Source organism: Malurus melanocephalus, unplaced genomic scaffold, assembly GCF_030028575.1.
Source record: "Malurus melanocephalus ecotype Western Australia unplaced genomic scaffold, MMel_1.1 scaffold_172, whole genome shotgun sequence".
Taxonomy (NCBI): domain Eukaryota; kingdom Metazoa; phylum Chordata; class Aves; order Passeriformes; family Maluridae; genus Malurus; species Malurus melanocephalus.
The window spans coordinates 1,082,877-1,097,926 of record NW_026623404.1 but is presented as its reverse complement, the minus strand read 5'-3'; the positions used below and the strand labels follow the sequence as shown (position 1 = coordinate 1,097,926).

General features: G+C 35.5%; 1 protein-coding gene across 2 annotated transcripts in view; it reads left to right on the top strand.

The window, feature by feature from the left end:
* CWF19L2 (CWF19 like cell cycle control factor 2) overlaps positions 1-15,050 on the top strand; it is a 63,420-nt gene that overhangs the window by 33,471 nt on the left and 14,899 nt on the right. For both annotated transcript variants that reach the window (XM_057372484.1, XM_057372482.1), the window contains exons 11-12: positions 9,469-9,594; positions 10,791-10,928. In XM_057372484.1, the coding sequence (XP_057228467.1) occupies positions 9,469-9,594; positions 10,791-10,928 (264 nt within the window). The remainder of the gene's footprint in view (positions 1-9,468; positions 9,595-10,790; positions 10,929-15,050) is intronic.

The following is a 15,050-nucleotide window of genomic DNA, read 5'->3' as shown; positions in this document are numbered from 1 at the left end:
GGTGAAAATGGCTGCTTATTGAATGTAAGGAGACAGCAGAAAGTTGTGGAGAATTCAGCATTTAGAAAATAACTTCCACATGTTCATAGTTTATCTCTTAAATACAATTTGTATTTCTGTTCTGAAAGTGCTACACAACTCTCGATTTTATTATGTTGGTTATGAGGATRTCACCTCTGCTGTTGTCAGTACCAGTCACAATTTATGTAAATTAAACTTTTATTCGGTATTTTTATTTAACAAATTCTATCAGGAACATTAGCACAATTAATTGAAACTCTTTTGAGGCACATAATTTGCAGTGGGTTTTTGTAGTACAAAAATTGGAAGGTAAAAATTTAAATGAGAAAGAGGCAGAACATAGAATATATCTTTTGGAAGGGATTTACCATGAACATCTAATCCAACAACATGGTGGTAGATGAATATAGTATAAGAGCATGGATCTTTTAAAACTATTTTCAATCCCAAATAAAGTGTGGCTTAGAAGAAAAGCTTTTCAACCATAAGCCTKTTTCTGTATTCCATAAAACTTAATTAGTATGCAGGAAACAGAAAGTAGTCTCTGCTTAGCAAATGCTAGGGACAGTTTTCAATAATGATAAATTGCATTTGAAAAACAAAATCSATACAAAATTGAATGAAAGCTAGAAGGTGGAACTTTAAGCAAAAGAACATGGTAAAGGATATATTTCACAGAGTATTTAAAAKAGAGTTCTGAAAAATAGAGGGAAACAGCTACGGGCTTTTCTGGTATGCATTTGAGAATATGTAGGGAATATATGAATTATTTCATCATAGAAAATCTTCATTTAAATAAATGAATTTTCTGTGGAAGTCCATCAGCGTTTGGTTGAGTATGAATGTTTTTCTACTGAAGAGTGCTTCTGTGAAGCCTCTTGGGCATGGAAGATATCTGTAGAGTAAGACTTGAATTTTGGCAGGCACAGCATTTCACTTTACAGTAGATATATGGCTGATATATGATGCTGCTTTAAAGGAGAAAACCTTTTCTAGGCTGCCTATTGCATCTGTAAGAATAACAATCTCCAGTCTATTGCTTGTACAGCGGAGGTGGAGAAGATTTATAGTGCAAGGAAAAGTTAATTTAGTGAGTTTTATGGCATAAGYAGGGCTTGCCTTTTAATGAAAAACTTCGTAATATGAAGAGCTTGATGTACTTCAAATGCTTCTGCTATTTTTATTTAATTATTCTTCTTGAGTATAAATAATAAGGATGATTATGTTTCTAGCACCTCCTATCTGAACACAAGTTTTGATGTATTGAARGCCTGATGTTTAATTTGGATTCCTGAGATGCATTAGACTCCAGACTGAGTGAGAATTCAGGGAAAACTAGTCAGTATAAATAATATTTTTWAAATTATTTTTKAAGAACTAACACTGTTTTTCAGAAAGGAAACTGGATAAAACAGTTTGCCTTAAATCTCAAATCCTGCTTATCTGAAGGGGGCCAACAGGGAAGCCAGAGAGGKACTCTTCGTTAGGAGCTGTAGTGATAGGACAAGGAGTAAAGGGTGCAAATTGAAAGAGGGCAAAATTARTTTAGAAGTTATAAAGAAATTTTTTACTATGAGGATGGTTGGTCACTGGAAGAGGTTGCCCATGGAGGTTGTGGGTGCCCCAGTCCTGCCAGTGTTTAAGGCCAAGTTGGACAAGGCCTTAAGCAACGTGGTCTAGTGGGAGGTGACCCTGCCCATGGCAAGGGGTTGGGACTGGATGATCTTTAAGGTCCCTTCCAAACCCTTAGCATGTTATGATTCTGTAAAATTGCATCTGTTGCATCCCATTGTAGATGGTTCTGCATTAGGAGAGACAGGATGGAACATGCTGGATCTTTATGCAGTGAAATGATTTGCAGGAGAGTTACTGTCCTGAGACAAGTAAACCACTAGGAGTAAGTAGCTGAGAGGAATCAGATGCTGAACAAACCTGAAACAATAATCTGTTCATTCCTGTAAAGATAATGGGCAAAAACAAGAATGTATGTTTATTTTTTGTGTTTTTTCAAGATTGACCTATTCACAAATAACTTTAAAATGACAGTGATTCCTTGGAAAAAGAGTTATCTACAAGTAAGGTGGTGTGTGTGCGTGTACATGTGTGTTTGTGTATATGTGTGTATACATGTAAAATTTAGATAGTRATTAGTGCTTGGGAGTAGGAAGTGAAAGAAAGAAGGAAAATAATCAGTGTTTCTGATGTGTGGAGTTTTTTATTTTAAAAGAAACCAGTGCTAAACAAACACAAAAAAGCAAAAGCCAAATCACCCTGAAAATTAACATTCAAAATTGCAGGTGTGCCAGGATGTTTAATTTTAGGTTTGGGAACTGAGAATATAAACACAGGTATTTTTCTGCAATGAAAATATTTGGTTGCCAAAATTTACCTGTAATATGTTTTCATAACATTTATTCTGACTTAACCAATTCAGAAACTAAATACAGCTGTAGTAATGCTTATAGACTTACCATATATAAAGAATCCTTTAAAAATTATTTAAAATTGCTCTGCAGAAAAGTATAACTGAGACACTTGTACAAAAACTAGAAAGCTAGGATTTATGATGCTCACTAAATGCACAGTAAAAATCTCAGATTTTATTTGGAACTTCAGCTGGTGGGGAAATACAGCAACAGATGGCTCATGGCGTGTTTACTCTCAGATGTTTTCAGCTCATCATRATTTCTGATTCCTGCTGTTCCATCACACTTGAATCTTGTCTGCAAGATGGCTGTGCCATTCTTTCACCACCAAAAGTTTGTGTTTTCCATACAGGATTGACTAGCTCTAACCAGAACACAGAATAATGAAGTCAGTATACTTTTGCAGAACAGCTTTCAATYGTTAGTGTGTACTTTTAAAAAATAGTAGGTATATGCAGTTATTGACACTCATGTTGCTGTCAGTAAGAAAAGATTAAACTATGATTTATAAGACAAAAACATATTAAGTGGTTTAGCTTCCTGAATGTAATTTGTAGGAAATTGGCTTTTGCAATTAAAACATACTGGAGAAATTGTATCAGTAACTGATGTAAAGTATCTTACAATTTCAGTACATGTAAAAAGTATAAAAGGGCAGAATGACTAAAACTTCTTAGGGTTCAAACTGAGAATACAAAAACTTTGAAGTGTGCTGTCACGCTGGAGACAAAAGCCATATCCAAATACCACGCAGCATTTGTAACTGATGTGCCATTTTTTTCTGGCTCTGTTTTTCTCCTAACATCTTGTTAAATTTCTGCATGTTTTTACTGCTGTGTTTACCCTTTTACTGTGTTAAATCAGTTGATAAGATGAAATAGAAATTTGTGGAACTAAGAGCCAGCCATGCTGCAATACTTCTCTTTTTTTTAAGTTCTGAGTATATATATGTTCTCTGTCAGATGTTCTSACTGTAGAAACAAGCCATCTAGTCATTACATTTTTTACAAGGTTTCTGACGTCACATACCTACAGAGGGTCATTGATGTGACTGAGTGACTAACCATTTCAAAGTGGAAACAATTTAGAGTATCAAACTGAATCTTTAGAGCTTTTTTAAAAAGTTTTATTTTCAAGGCTATGTGACTTCCTGATATCCAGTATTATTTTCAAGTTAGACTTATTTGCTTTAGTTTTCCCCATTAGTARGTGCATCATTGGACAGGCACATTGAAAGCTGCTGTAAATTACACATTACTAGCTCCAGTTTTACTTTCACATGCTTGCAGCATGACTCATACTGAATTTGACTTTAAATTTGTGTGTATGKCCATTCCACTCATGAGATGATATTCTGACCACCCTATTTAAAGATGCTCTAAGAAAAYAAGTACTGGGTGGAAATAGGAATAGAAATGCAGGGCTGGTTGGAGGCATTAATTGTAAAGAGGAAATTATTAAGAAGGCCAGGTTGCTTATTTGAAGTAACAGATTAGCCAAAATAACTTTTTTGTAATATAAGAACAAAGAATTGCTGAATTTAAAGGGCACCTGTCCTTACATCAACAAGGACAAATGAAGTTTTTTACATACTGTGTTATTAACCGGTGTCACTCACTGACTGGTGGAAAGAAAGGATGGAGACCTAATCCTTTTCCATGGTTTGGAGTTTTGGGGCTTTTCTTTAGTCTTATGCTTTATACCCAAACAAAACACTATGTGATAAAAGATGCTCTTCCATAGAATGGTTCAGCTGTGTTGCAGCTTGCATTAGATTTTCTTATGCTTCTCTTCACTGCCAAACACAAGAACCTATTTATTGCAGACCAGCTTTATGATCTTTTAAAACCTTTTTAAAATCCCATTTCTATGTAATCACCTTTCAAATGTGTAATAGTGATTCTTATTAATATATTTACTAAGTCTTGCTTGAAAATACTAGCTTCTAACCTAGTTAGAAATTTGCTCTTGCCTTCTTTCCTCATGCTGCTATTTTTCTTTTTTCTTCTATAAGAAACCCAAATCAAAGATACAACTTTTATGCTGTGGACTGCTGTTATAGACCTCTGACCATTTCAGTTTCATCTTGCTATGAGATCCAAAGCTCAGTCTTCCTCTGGAGAATGTTTTACCTCCTGATTTTTCTAAGCATTACCTTGAAGGTTGCAGTGCTGTTATTCACAACAAATGTTGGAGCCTGAAGGGTAGCTTAGAGGTTTTGAAACCTGTTATGTGGGGACTCGAGGTTGTGAGTACAATGACTTCTGAATCTGAGTCCTCTTAGGAATTTCTAAGTCCTTTTAGGAGATTCCTAAGTCCTCTTAGGAATTGCCAGCACTGACGGAGCCAGATGCTCTTTCTCAATGGGATTTGCTCATCCTTCTGATAAATGTGGTCATCCTGTGAGAATGCAACCTGAGAACTTAGGAGATGGATAACTGGAATGGGAGAAAAAGGAGCAATGGGAGACAGTGGATGGAAGAAATAGCTGAGTCCAGCATTCTGAGAAGTGCTAGATATCTTTAAGACACTTACTGATGATAGAAGGTAGGGACAGACTTTTCCAATGGAGGAATAAGACAATATTCAAAGCATTTCCATTGGCCGAGGACTGTAGGAGAAACAAAACAGGTGGCACACTTAATGCAGCATCTGATTTGACAAAGCTAGCATTTGGTTGTAGAGGCTGTTCCTTGCTGAAGACTATYCCTGAGCTTTGTTGCTCCTTCACTACACTGTTCTAGTACCACTTGAGTGTAGCCCTCAGTAAACATTTGCAGACAGCTTTCAATTCATTCAGCATCCAGCTTTTTGTTGGCTCAGTAATTAAAAAAAAAAGTACTGTTTTTCTTTTCTAGCTCTAATTGTTCCCTACCTCACAATACACTGACTGTTAAAATATATTTTATTCCCTTYAGCTATTAGCATTGCAAAACAGTTCTAATTGAGTAAATCTTATCTCACATGCTTTGCTTACTCCAKTTGTTCCCCTGCTCCAGTGTCTGTTCCTCAAATTAAGCTGTGCACCTGGTGTGGCAGAGGATTTCCACTTCCTCCTGCTGGATTATGGAGCAGGAGGAATCTCTGGAGACTTAAAAAACCTTTTTCATAGTGTATTTTATTTATTTATGTATTTAATTTAAAGCTTTTATCTTCCAAAACCAGACTTCTCTGCTTGTTTGTTCRGTTGGGTGTTAATTGCTGTATAGTTGTTTGTACATTTGGTGAGAACAATTGTGTACTTTGCATATTTAATTGGCCTGAAGTAAAAATTCATGTTCCTTAATTAATGGCAACAAACAATTYCTCTCTTATTCTGGAAATACACACCTTTTTTTTTTCCATTTTAGACTATAAATTATATTGTTTGTKTAGTAGCCATCACAAGATTCAGGGATAGTGACTGAGCTTCTTCTCCAGTTCCAACTTCAACATTTAACAGTCATATCTGAAATACTTTAATGTATATTTTTAAACCTATATTGTACTTAATAGGAATATTATTTATCTGGTAATAATTATTAATGATTATTTATTATATCGTAATTACCACRCTGTGTTACCATGTGCAATGTTATACAGTCATGGGAATGCAAGTGTTAAGAAAATATCAATAGATAAAAAGAGTGCATTAAGTAACTCTTGCAGTCAGATTGATATCCACACCCCTCTGAAAAAGTCTGTTATTTCTGTGAGTCATGGATTTTTCCTGCAAAAGCTCTTTCTCAGTGTGACATCATCGTTCAAATGTAGAGGAATTCTGGTTTTTGTTTTACTTGTGTGAACCTGTCCGTTACAAATGTTAGACACATTTCCCCAGAATTCCCAGAATYAGCCCATGGTACATTTGAAAGCTAGATTTGATATTGTATTGGCCACTTTCCACTATTTTTGTACTGGGGCCTATTTAAGGGATATAGTGCATGCTGAAGGATGAGGACATTATATATTGGAATTCTTTTAAGGGAACTCTAGTGAAAATAATTACTTCATGGCAGCTTGYTTGAAAAACTCCTGTTACTGATACTTCAGTTTAAACATGATTTCTAAAGTTTATTCTGTTTTTTTTTTCTTTTTTCTTTCTTTCAAAAAGCATTAATGAATGGAATGCAAATAATTAATTTATTATTCAAACTTCACAATTCAATAACCACTTGAGCATCTTTCCTTTTTCTACCAGAAAGCTTTTTGCTTCTGAAAAGTTTAGAAATAGCTTTATTAATTACTGTAAGATCCTCCTACAAATCATTTTTTGCATTAATACAATTAACTTTCTGTTGTTATGCTGTGTTTTTAAGTCASTTCTATTTAAATTGGGTTTTGATTTCTGAAGGATGTCCTTACCTCTAATAACATATTTAATCTTCTGAATAATCGTGTTTGGCTTGTACCCCTTGGATTCATCTTGATTCCTAGTATGCATTTGCTGTTAGTCTCTAGCATGACTTCACATTACTCTTCATACTATCCATAATTATTTCATTCTTTTATCTGCTTCTTTTTCTTTGATGGACTACTTCTATTTTTTGTTCTCTGTATTCTAAAGCTAAAAATTACTGTAACTTTTTGCCTTTTTTTTCTTCTGGAATATTAATTCTAAATTCATTATGGTCAGTATTACCTGCTTTGTGTCAGGACTCAGGACCCTTGGGAATTAGGCGGAAAAAACCTCAAACCTTCTTAAAGCAGGCAGAACCTTGCCAGCTGTAGGGCTCTGACCCAGAGTATTCAGTATATATTATCTCTATTGCTCCCATTCTCTGTCCTAACAGCTCCCATTCCATGGTTCAGATCCAGAGGGTACTTTTCTACTGTTTGTATATTAGTGTGTTAGCATGCAGAAATGAGAGGAAGAAAAGGGAGTGCTAATGTTGTTTGGATCTAACATTTTAGAGCCTTTCTTCAAAGGCAAATACAGTCTGACATGTAGAACACCTTGTGATTTCCATTTTTTGAGAAAATAACAGCTTGCATATCAATGGCATTCTTCTTGAAATGTCTGTATTAAGAATTTTAGTGAAGACGAATTTTGGGATGGATGATTTTAAAAGGAATTAGATGCTTGTAAGTTGATATAAGAATCAGACATTTACTATTCTATTTCTTCTTTTTGAAGCATTGCTGTTGTACTTGGTTGGTTGGTATTTGTATTGGTTTTAGCAGTTTGTCTTTTTTTAAAGTCATGGGTACAATGAGGTTAAAGTTCAGAAACTGGGAAGGGAAAARTCCATTCTTGTCTTGGTAACACAAAGGTGTGGGGAAGGAGAGACCTGATTTACCTGAATTCAGCATCCTTTTGGAGGCTTTATACAGGCAATAGGTAAAAGGAGCGGTATGATTGGAAAGATACTCCTGACTGAGGGTTTCACATAAACAGGTCCCTTGAGAAGAGTTTACTTGGTAGAATTATTCACTGAGAACTCTAAATGGCTCTACTATGTGGATTTGACTAATCCTCTTGGGAGAGTTCTTGTATCCCTGCTTGGCCATGTGGGTATAGTGGGTTTGGGACAAAGTTTTTTTTGTTTTTTTTATCTCTACCAAGGTCTACTTCATTTCAGACTAATTAGCAATGCTCTGGATTTTTGAGTTTTCACTGCAATGTCTATGGTTTTGTATTCAACCTCCGAAATTATAAAGTTGCCCAAGTTTTAGAAGTACTGTGGCATTTGAGAAGTGTCCTATGGTACATTCTTATTGGAGTTAATTTCATCTTTGTTTTCCCTGTCTGCTGCATATAAAGTGTAACAGCATGGTGATGGCCTGAAAACCCAGTCCCCCCAGTCTGGCTGTTTGTGTCTCATCCAGATGTGACCTTTTTATCACATGACATGTGTGGGGTGAATGCACATAGCCTTTTTCTCTTATTGGGATGAATCACAKTTTTTCCCCCTCCCAACAGGGAGAAAAGCCCTTAACTTGTGAAAAAGTAATAGGTGAGGTGTGCATCAGGCRGATGCTGGAAATAAGTTGTGTTGTATTCTCTGAAAATATCGATACTGTTATTGGAGCCAGAATGGTGCTGGACATCTTGGATTGCTTTGCAAAATGAGACATGCTTTTGGTGTTACTGAAGGTAGAGGTCTGGCTTACTTAGGCAGCCTTTTGGTCCCTAGCTTCTACCTTCATRTGACTTCAAAATAATGTAATTAAGCTGTTGGTATATTCTTTGGTATCTACAGATTTTCCAGACTTTATTTGGGTTTCTGGGTCAAGTTTTCCTTAGGCAGGGATGGCATGTGGAAAGCAGTTTGGTAGAAAATAGCTTCAAACTGAGATTAATAAAGTTGTTTATGAGATTTGACAATGGCTGTCCTAATATCATCTGATTAAGTGATGACCTCATTATGTGCTCTAATTTAATCAACTGATTTACCTAAACATCTTTGGAGTGTAATCAAGAAGTTCTCAGGCTTTTAAATTATTTTCCTCAATTATTCTTAATATTTTAGAAAGCTAAATACTTACTTTTTGGTGAAGAACTTGTGCCTTTTTTTTCCCCTGTGTATACATATAATATATCATTATTCAAGTTTGAGGACAGCCCTATGAAGGGCCTTCCATGAGGACTGATTCTATAACTTTTTGGGGGACTGAGGTGAAGGTGGTCATTTTTCACACCCCTAGTCCACAACAAAAGTGGCARTGTGCTGTAGCTTTTCAGATGGTTTTCAAGAATACAGAATTATGATGATGGTGGTATATATTAATTCAATACTATTTGTTTAAACCTTCAGAAGCATTGTGTGTCTTATGGAGATAAAGTTTTATGAGAAAAAAAACAAGGATACCAACTTGGTTCTTTTGGAAAGATTAGCTCTGCATTTAACTAACTGAATATATTTTTAATACTTTTTTCAAATATGAAAAAGAATACCTTGTTAAGGTGAAACTGTCTACTTTGAATTATAATGAACACAAAAAATGCGAAGAATCTGTTACTTAATCTTTAGGATTTTAAACATTTATTTAATGGCTTGTCTATACCATCTGTTTTAAAATGTCTTAATACCCGACACAGGCCTCARGCCGTCAAGAAGATGAGCAAGTCGTCCTTGTCAGAACAGATGGAAGTGGAAGGGCATGGCCTGTGACAGGACCAGCAGAGCCACTGGAGCCAAAAGGAGGACGGAGAAAGCGGCAGATTGTAAGTTTTACAAATCTGAGTCTTAACTGCAATTCTTAACTGATTTCGTAGTTTTATGGTGCTGTAATTAATGAATATCTTATCAGAATGTCAATAGGTAGTTAAAAAGTTCCTTTCAGAAGATGATTGTAATTAAGTATTAGAGTAACTATTTATTAAGCATATAATTAGTTTATTTTCAGATTGCATTTCCCAAGGGATCACTTTAGGACTTACTTAAATGCACATTCAAGGAAAAGTTATCACAGTGTCTTAGCCAAGTAGTTTCTGTTACATAAAATTATGTAAATAACAAAGATTTGCAGAGCTGAGTATCTCTGAACTAAGAAAGATTTTACTGAGATATTCATGATAATAATAATTATGACCTAATCTTTGTAACAGAATGCYTTGGGGAACAATGAGAAACTTGGAAGCTGGAGCAGTGTTTATTCTTAGGATGATGGCTTGCTACAGTAAATAGAGTAGCACTTTGATCTTTTTGCGATAAGAGGAGGTGACACTACCTCTCATTTCTAGCAAGCATGTTTTTGATTAGTAGGATGGATCAGTTTGCAACACTGCTATGGGGAAGTGAAAGACCCAAGAGGATGAGGAATTTGTTGTCATCCTCCTGTTCTTTTCATTTTGGAAAACGATATCCTGCTTTATGTTAATGACCACTCCCTGTACTCCTTCAGAATTTAGTTTAGTCCTGCCCTAAGGGACATCTCTGTTCTCTTGTGCACACTGTCTAAGATGGCAASATTTCCCAGCAGAGGTACCTTATTCATACAAGTTTTCAGTACTGTCTGTGACTCCTGTGTTTCAGTAGTGTCTGGGACTTTRCAAAAGCTTTACAGCTGTCAATAATGAGAATTACTTCATAGAATATTTCATTTTTATGAGCTTATGAACTGTTTCAGTGAAGTACTATATACCTTTCCTGAGTGGTAATGTTGTAGCTCTGTTACTTTAAGAATGTGAAGGATGTAATCACTTTGGAAAGAGGCTATATTTTTATTTAGACATAATGATGCAACTGAAGAAAGGGAAAGATGTTCTTTTCGTTAGATAAAATGGAGCTGTTAGCCCAGTTGTTTTGGATAGGCTTAGCTTGACTCATCATTCTTTRAACTAGTTGAAATTGCTAGGGTCTGAATTTTAGAGCTGATCATTCTTAGGTTGATATTTATTTTTAATGTGTTTGCTTCCAGGTCCCTACTCATGTCGATAAAGAGAGAGTAAGGTATTTTCAAGATGATGATAGTATGAACCTGAAGGATTTGGTCAAAAATGAGAAGATGAGAACAGCAGAGGATCAAAACTCACTCTTCATGCGTATGGCATCAAAGGTAAGGTGTTGTGTATATGACTTTTAATCAAGCATGTTATTATTAGAAATATCAGGGAGGATGTGAGGCCTGAATAAAGAGGAGGTCTGGAGGAAGATGAGAATTGTTTATGGTTACATAATCATGCAGGACTATCAAAAATAGGGGTCATTGTAAATTGTTGAATTTCAACCTGCAAAACAGGGATTTTTCTAACAGTGTGAAACATCTGAGCTGATTCACTTTAGAGAGATGCTGGAGAGACGCACATATTTTAGTGATGTGAGTCACCTGTCCTATTGTAAATGCTGTCTGAAAGGCATTGTGGGATAAAATGAATTAGGATGTCTAGTTTAGACGCGGGAGATTATGCTATGGAACTCTCAAATAAAAAGGAAGAGATCCCATCGTAGGTATTGAGGCAATAAATTCAGATGAAAGACAGGGTTGATGAATGCAAAATGTTGGTAATCATGAAGCTGTGACTGTACATATACAAGAGGCTGTTGATGCCTGATTTGAGAGTCATTGTGAGTCTGTAAACATCGTCTCAGTGCTGGTGTGGTGAAAGGAGAAGCAGAATTTTGGGGGTTATGAAAAGGGAGAATTTAGGAACATTTTAAAGCATGTAGTGAATGCCTGGTGTGCCTCTATCTTGAATACTACCAAAGCTGGTTAAGGCGTACCCTGTAATTAGAGGCACAGAGCACTGACCATGTGAAGAAAATCTAAGTAAAGAAAATTTCTTCAGTGTAGAGGGGTGGGTGGATGGGTAGGGGAAGGCAGCTGCTAGACAGAACAATTAACATGAAAGTTTAATAGATTACAACTATTTTTGTTTCTCATATGGGAAGAAGCTACAGAACAGAATGTAACATGAAGCAGTGGTTTAGGATTTTTTTCAGTGAAGAAGGAAATTGTAGAACTTGTGTTGTAGAGCATGAAATGCTGTTGAGATCTTAATTGTGGGTGGGAGCAAAAAACGATATAGCAAGAAAAATACAGTTTCATTGTTAAATATTAAATAGGGAGATCTACATAGCTTTGGGCTCAGGATTTCCACAGTAAATCCTGAGAGCTGCAAATGTGTAGCAGAAGAGTCAGCTCTATGAGCTCTGTTTATGCTTTTCCCCATATGTTTTAGCCATTGTTGGAGATTGATTTTGCWACATTAAATGATCACACTGGATGAGAAAGCAACTGGGTTTAGTATGTTTCATTCTAAAATCTTTTTACCTTTTTTTTTTCTTTCCTTTTTCCTTGYTTTGCTTTTGTTTGTTTTTTTTTTTAGGATAGTATTTATTAATAATGTTACAATGCAATGTATTGTATTTGCTAGCCTATTCAAAGACTTTGTTTTAGTTTTGGAAGGCTCTTAATTCCTACTGACTTCAGTGAGCTTTGGATYAGAYGCTCTGTAATGTGTTACTTTTTTGTTACCAGGCAAAGACATACTACATCACATTATTTTATTAGAACAAGTTTTGAATCAATACTTAGCTCTTGACTAACGTTTTAAGATTGAGCCATACTATTTATTTGCTGGCTAAGTGCATTAGAACATTTGCTCAAAGTAGATATTTTGTCAAAGCCATTAATGTTGCAATATTCAGATTTTAATTCATGATACTTTAATCCCTCAACCCCATGCAATATCATATTTGGGTTTTGAAGGTATTTTTGTTYGGCTTTATAAAAAGAAACATTCAGATGCCAATTCTTTGTTGTTAATATCTAAAATGCTTTTGGTAGTTTCTGTACAGGTGATTCCCAGATCTTGTCACYACAAAATGTGATGGTCTTCCCCTGATGGTGATTGTTTCTTGACCTTAAATTAAGAAACTCGCTTCTAGACCTCCCTGAGGTTTCCATGTCTTTCCATGTCTGTAGAATGCATTCTTTTTCACAGCACAAGGCTGGTGTTACCACTGAAGTGTTGGCAGCAGTCTGAAAAATTCAGGTGTCATCTCAGATATTCTACATGATTATTATATACTTGATAAACTTACATTACGTGCATTATGATCTGGGGTTCAGTTAGATAGTTTTCAAAATTCTTGGATCTCTTCTCAGTGGATTCAGCGAGGCGTTTTATGTCCAGCAGGAAGTCTAGCAAACAAACCTCTTTTGCCAGTTTTAATTCGATAACATAGTACAMAAATTTGACACATTTAATTTCACAAATTACTTTCTATTTCTGCCTTCATTTGAGAAGTGGACAAATTATCCACAAAAATTAATCTGTCATATTTCAGAAGAGAGTTGGAGGAAACTGCTTCAAGTCTACAAATGACACCCTACCTAGGATGGAGCAAGGGAGATCCTGTCCCTTAAATTCTGTTCAATAATTTCATTCATCTAATCACTGTGTATTGCCTATGGCCCTATTATTTCCTTCGTGGATTTTCCCAGGGCTTTTATCACTTTCCCATACTGTGGCCAAAAGAAAATTCAAGTCACGTGGCTTTTGAGGATGGAGGAAATAGAGGCTGCTCTCACAAATGGGAACAGAATGAGAACAACAGACTAGCATGTTTTCTGGCTTTTACACAGCTGAATGCCCTGCTCTAGATCAGTGTAACTTTCCYGATATTTAGTGCTTTAATGGTATTTCAAATGAAATACTAGCTAGTTGTTATTGAAGATAGTGACATAATTGCAGTTCTGCAGAGAGAGATGGGAATGTTGAAATGGAAGGGTATAATTTGTGAAAGGATTTGTTTTCTTAAATGGGGCTTTGAAGAAATACCAGTACATAGACCCAAAATCTCTCTTCACGAAACCTCTGTCTAATCCCAGTGGCAAGTGAAACTCTATATAATATTTCCTCATGCCAGACTCCCACTCAGATTCACAGTCTAAACATCTGTATTGTTCAAGCCATATTTTACTTAATAAATCTTTTTCCCACCTGTCCTTTCTCAAGATCTCAGTGAGATCTCATGAAGGGAATTTGCCATCTCCTCGCTCTTTGTTTACCTGTTGAGTGTTTGTTCTAAATTTAGATTCTGACTTACCACTGCCCTCTTGTCCATTCTTATTTTTCCAGTCGTGGTTCTAAGGCAATCCTGCTGTGCTAGAGGCTTTTATCTGCTGTTGCTTTTTGAAGCAACACCTGTTTGAAGGTGCCTGATGTGGACSTCACTTATCTCAGCAGTTTAAAATGCTGCCTTTTCCCACAGCCATCCCATGCATGCTATTGTGTTAAATTTATCAATAYAATGAAAAAGGCCCAAATCTTTAATTTACAGTGGTGAAAAAAAAGCTTGTTTAAAACAAAAATTAAAACTCAACACTAATCTTTTTCATATATGGAAAAAAAAGCAGGCCTAGAGTTTGATTCGTTCATGTTTTGCCGTTGTGTCTATTTTTTATGTCTACACCGTTATGTCTATGTTTATGTCTACGTTATGTCTATGCTGTTTTTACTTTTTTACTTTCTTCACCTCTGAAAGTGGTTTTGGTTCTCACTGTTGCAGAAGCATGACTTTAGGTTATAAAAAAGTCAACAAAACATTTAAAAACTGTTTTTTTGTGACAGTTTTAGAGTACATAATRTATGTGAAGTCTTAGGTTTTCACTACTGATAGCTTTAAGTACCCTGTCTGTAGTTTCTTCAGCCCTTGACTGTTCTAAGTGATTCAATTTTCCCAAATTCATGCTGTTAAGACTTATGTAATCCTTTCACTTATGTCACTAGACACTTGTGGGTGTTTAGAGACTGATTCCTAGAAAATTACCTCAAGAGAAATTACCTTTTATTTGTATGTAGTAATTCTACTAAAACTTTTTTCMCTTGTTATGTTTTACTTAAAGAAAGCGAGAACAATTAATTTCTGTTGTTCATCATGACATTTTAATTTTGTCCATAAACTAACTTTATTTTAAAATATATGCAGTAATTCCTAACAGGAATTTCAGCTGTGAAAATAAAATGTTTTATTGGTAATTCTGACCTTCCTTTATGGAATTAGCCAGAGAGTACGCTGGTGTTACAGATTTGCAAAAAGGGAATTTGCATGTTGCCTGTCCTTGCTTCTCTAAAGGTCTGTAAAATGGAAAATTACTTTCAGCCTTATCATTTTTACTTGCTGTACAAATCTACCTGTTCACATTTTTGCATTTCCATCATCATAAACCAAA